General features: G+C 38.5%; 1 protein-coding gene across 1 annotated transcript; it reads right to left on the bottom strand.

The window, feature by feature from the left end:
- Window positions 1-1,606: 1,606 nt before the first annotated feature.
- On the bottom strand, window positions 1,607-3,159 carry LOC131946317 (uncharacterized). Its single transcript, XM_059307011.1, has 4 exons — window positions 3,087-3,159; window positions 2,604-2,771; window positions 1,946-2,160; window positions 1,607-1,684 (listed from the first exon to the last, which is right to left on the bottom strand). Exons 2-4 carry the CDS (start codon window positions 2,742-2,744, stop codon window positions 1,642-1,644), a joined length of 399 nt encoding a protein of 132 aa, XP_059162994.1. The 5' UTR covers window positions 2,745-2,771; window positions 3,087-3,159; the 3' UTR covers window positions 1,607-1,641.
- Between the last annotated feature and the right edge of the window lie 710 nt (window positions 3,160-3,869).

The raw sequence follows: 3,869 nt of genomic DNA, 5'->3' as shown, positions 1-3,869 counted from the left end.
GCTAGGTGGGTTGTCACATAATGCTAGGTGGGTTGTCACATCAGGTGAGGTGGGTTGTCACATTAGGTGAGGTGGGTTGTCACAGCAGGTGAGGTGGGTTGTCACATCAAGTTAGGTGGGTTGTCACATTAGGTGAGGTGGGTTGTCACAGCAGGTGAGGTGGGTTGTCACAGCAGGTGAGGTGGGTTGTCACAGGTTAGGTGGGTTGTCACAGCAGGTTAGGTGGGTTGTCCCATTAGGTGAGGTGGGTTGTCACAGAAAGTGACATGTGTTGTCACAGAAAGTGACATGTGTTGTCACATAATGCTAGGTGGGTTGTTATAGCGGGTGATCTGGGTTGTAACAATGTAAAGCAGGTCATCACACCCTAAAACGGGTTTTTATAACATCAAAGTTTACTTGCACACGTTGACACTTGCGTAAATTGTGTTATCGATATTAACGTTTGTATGGCTAAAAGGTCATATTGCTGAGTTGTGTATGTTCTGAATAAATTTTGTCTTAAAATGGTGGTGTGGTAAAATAAGGCGGGTTGTCACGTGTACATTAGGTAAGACAGTTCATCGAATATGTTTGGTACTTTGTTATACACAAAATGATTAATCTCATGTTATAGGGGTGGTTTTATCCAACTGCGCGGGACGCTGTGTGAGTCTTAAATAACACATCCATTTTGTAGAAAAAAAATTAACTCATGTTATATTGTCTTAACATGATATTTCTCCCCCCCCCTTTTATTTTTCCCTAAACCCACATGCAGTATTTAGTTACTGTACTGGCAGATGTAGCCTAGCTTGTGTCCCCAAAATAAAATCAACATAACTAATTTCTGCATGGTCTAATATATCAGTGCAATGTATCCACTTCCAAATCGTAGGAATAAAACGACATCCCCGTATGACGAATTGTGTTTTTTTTCAATGATGTATAATCTACTTGCAATACAATGTCAATGAGAAAATCCCTTGTGCAACAAAGACGTGTATGTGTACAAGCTTCGCATATTACTTTTAGCAGTACGTATGTGAACATTACATCTTAGCACAAAGGATTTCCCCATATCAGTGTTCATGCTTTCAAAAATAAATGTCTCTAATGTTTCATTATATTTTTCATATTTGTTGCCCTTTCCCCAAGGATGGTGACCATCGCTGTACGATCATTCAACTCAAATACCTAACTACACAGGTCACTAGCTGTGTACAACCATTCCTGTACTTTACCCCATAGATCCAGCTGTGTAAAGCTTGTGGGTCTCAAACAGTTCACCTGCTTAGCCTGGTGTACCTATTGTACTTTGTTCGACACAGGTACAAGGTATACTCTAGCCAGAAAACCAGCCAGATACCTTAGAGTCACCTATCAAGTGCTGTACCACTCCATTTATGACTATTTAAGTTTGCCTCAAGTTACAGAAACATACAATCATCTCCCAGTATTGCTAAGGATGATAAGAATCATTCCAACATCTAAAACAACTTTAATAATAAAAAAAACAGTTCAATTTCAATGAGTTTATTGCGGAGATTAAAAACGATTACATTTTGTAACATCATAATGTCACTTGTGTCTGCTGACAACACTGGACTAGACTGCAGGCTTTTAATGAAACTTCCTATAACCCAGGCGTCAAGTGTACAGCTAGCGATGACTGGTCAGTTTTCTTAAGACATCCGATGCAAACCTGTGTAGGAAAAAAAGATAAAATATTAGATTTAAAAAGATGATTCTGTTGTCTGGTATTACAGTCATTAATATGCATGCAGAGACAAAAGAACACTTGATGCTCTGAAGCATCTCATACAGACATCGAATGCTGCGAAAAAGTCATTTGAAATTACATTCAATATCAAAGCAAATTAAAACGACTCCCATGATACATGTACACCAGTTTCACATTTAAATAATGAGACGTACCAAAAACAACACACTTTAACACGCTCACCTGATCATCTCTATCCTGTTGACCAGCGAATCACTGTCCGAGTCCATGGTGTTGAACAGGCCCAGCATGTCCACTTGGTCCAGTATCTCGTCTCTGTTGGCGTCAAACAGGTTGAACAACAGACCCGAGTAGCCGAGCAAACTTGGGGCCCTCGCCCTCGTCATGGACTGGTACTCGTCCTGGGATAAGCCACTGCTGCCATCTTGGTCGTAGGCCTGTGGGACCAAGACATAACACAACATTTGAATCAAGACAGAACACTTCATATAAGACTTGGAGCAAGCCACAACATTTGTAGGACAAGCACCCACTGTATGACTATCTGGTACACCACTATACTGTACCACTATACTGTACACCACTATAGTGTACACCACTATAGTGTACACCACTATAGTGTACACCACTATAGTGTACACCACTATAGTGTACACCACTATAGTGTACACCACTATAGTGTACACCACTATATTGTACAACACTATAGTGTACACCACTATATTGTACAACAACCGTCTAACCACACTGTAAATTTACAGTAAATGATTACATCTAAAACCATGTACTTGTTCATTAACAACCACCTAGTATAAAAACAGTCCATTAGTTAGCAAGCAAACTCCTATCCTATAAACAACATTACAAAAAAGGAACTGACCATAACATATGACATCAGTTCCTCGTAGTTCAGTCGTCCATCTCTGTCCTCGTCCATTTGGCCCATCATCCCATCATCAACTGGCCATGTGTGGACAACAGACAGCCCAGACACCAGCAAGTACAGCCACAGTAAAACCATCTGTTCGACCAGGTTAAACTCTATGCTCTACATGTGAGAAATAGTGGTAAATGTTTTAAACAAGTGTAGAAGTTTAATTGATATTTTACTCACAACACCATAAGCCCTCCACCATAAACACTACATATACATTAGGTATTTTTAATTGATGGAAATTGCTTGGCTATAAAGCCACTTATAAGCAACCCTAGCCAAACATCAGAACAAAAAAATCTTATAACAGTGCCTAGAATTAACTCCACATCATGGCTTTCCTTATGAATAACCTTAACTGTTATACTGCACCTTTAAGCCAACGGAATCAAACCCCTACTCACAAACTTTACTTACAAACCAACTAACCTGTAACTTCGAGTAGGCAAAACTCCCTCTAGTATCCAATAGTGCTAGCAAGTTTCATGTCCCTAAATCTTCCCATTCTTCTCTATACAAGACTAATGAGTGTTAATATTCAGACGATTAGCATAGCGGTGTGTACATTTACTGAATCAGACATTGAGTATTGGCTGTTTTATCGAATGCTAATCTATGTAATTAGGGCGAGTGTGTAGTCTGGTTTGCACTTAAGTTCCAATATACCTAAATATAGATAATCGAAAAAAAAAAAAACGTCTGTAACATATGCATTTGTGAAATATTTGCGGTAATGTGTTCATTATGAAATTACTTTTAAGTAATAAACGGCCAATGTGAAAAAAGGCCTTTGTGCCTACAATTGTAACCGTTGTTTGAATAAATTTGAATTTGAATAAATTTGAATAAATTTGAATAAATTTGTATATTTGCTTTGCTATGTGCGCATATTATCCTTGAGTAATACAAATCTAAGCCTACTATATTATGGATCTTTGTTAGCATTAAACATCTTGCGCATCTCCGTGTTAACGGTGCGCAATATCATACAAGGACGATAGCTGCACAAATGAGCATTTCACTTGAAGAGACCGGCTACTTCCGTAATGTACTAAGAAATGGAAAACAGCAATGCAGAATGTAATGTGCAATAACTAAAATGTATTCACTCAGATATTGAACCTACATTAAAAAGTGAAAAGTACTTCGAATACGTGGTAATTAGTGTTCTTTCTACAAGGCGGACGTATATTTAGATATTTAATGTTTGCT

Source organism: Physella acuta, unplaced genomic scaffold (assembly GCF_028476545.2).
Source record: "Physella acuta isolate Inbredline_101_S28 unplaced genomic scaffold, ASM2847654v3 ptg000551l, whole genome shotgun sequence".
In the NCBI taxonomy this organism is placed as follows: domain Eukaryota; kingdom Metazoa; phylum Mollusca; class Gastropoda; family Physidae; genus Physella; species Physella acuta.
This window is presented reverse-complemented; position numbering and strand designations above follow the sequence as displayed.

Bases quoted from the DNA above. Each gene is read 5' to 3' on its own strand.
- LOC131946317 (XM_059307011.1), bottom strand. From the start codon at position 2,744: ATGGTTTTACTGTGGCTGTACTTGCTGGTGTCTGGGCTGTCTGTTGTC. The intron at 2,161-2,603 runs GTCAGTTCCTTT...TTGGTCCCACAG, and splicing joins AACTGATGTCATATGTTATG to GCCTACGACCAAGATGGCAG. The intron at 1,685-1,945 runs GTGAGCGTGTTA...TTTCCTACACAG, and splicing joins AACAGGATAGAGATGATCAG to GTTTGCATCGGATGTCTTAA.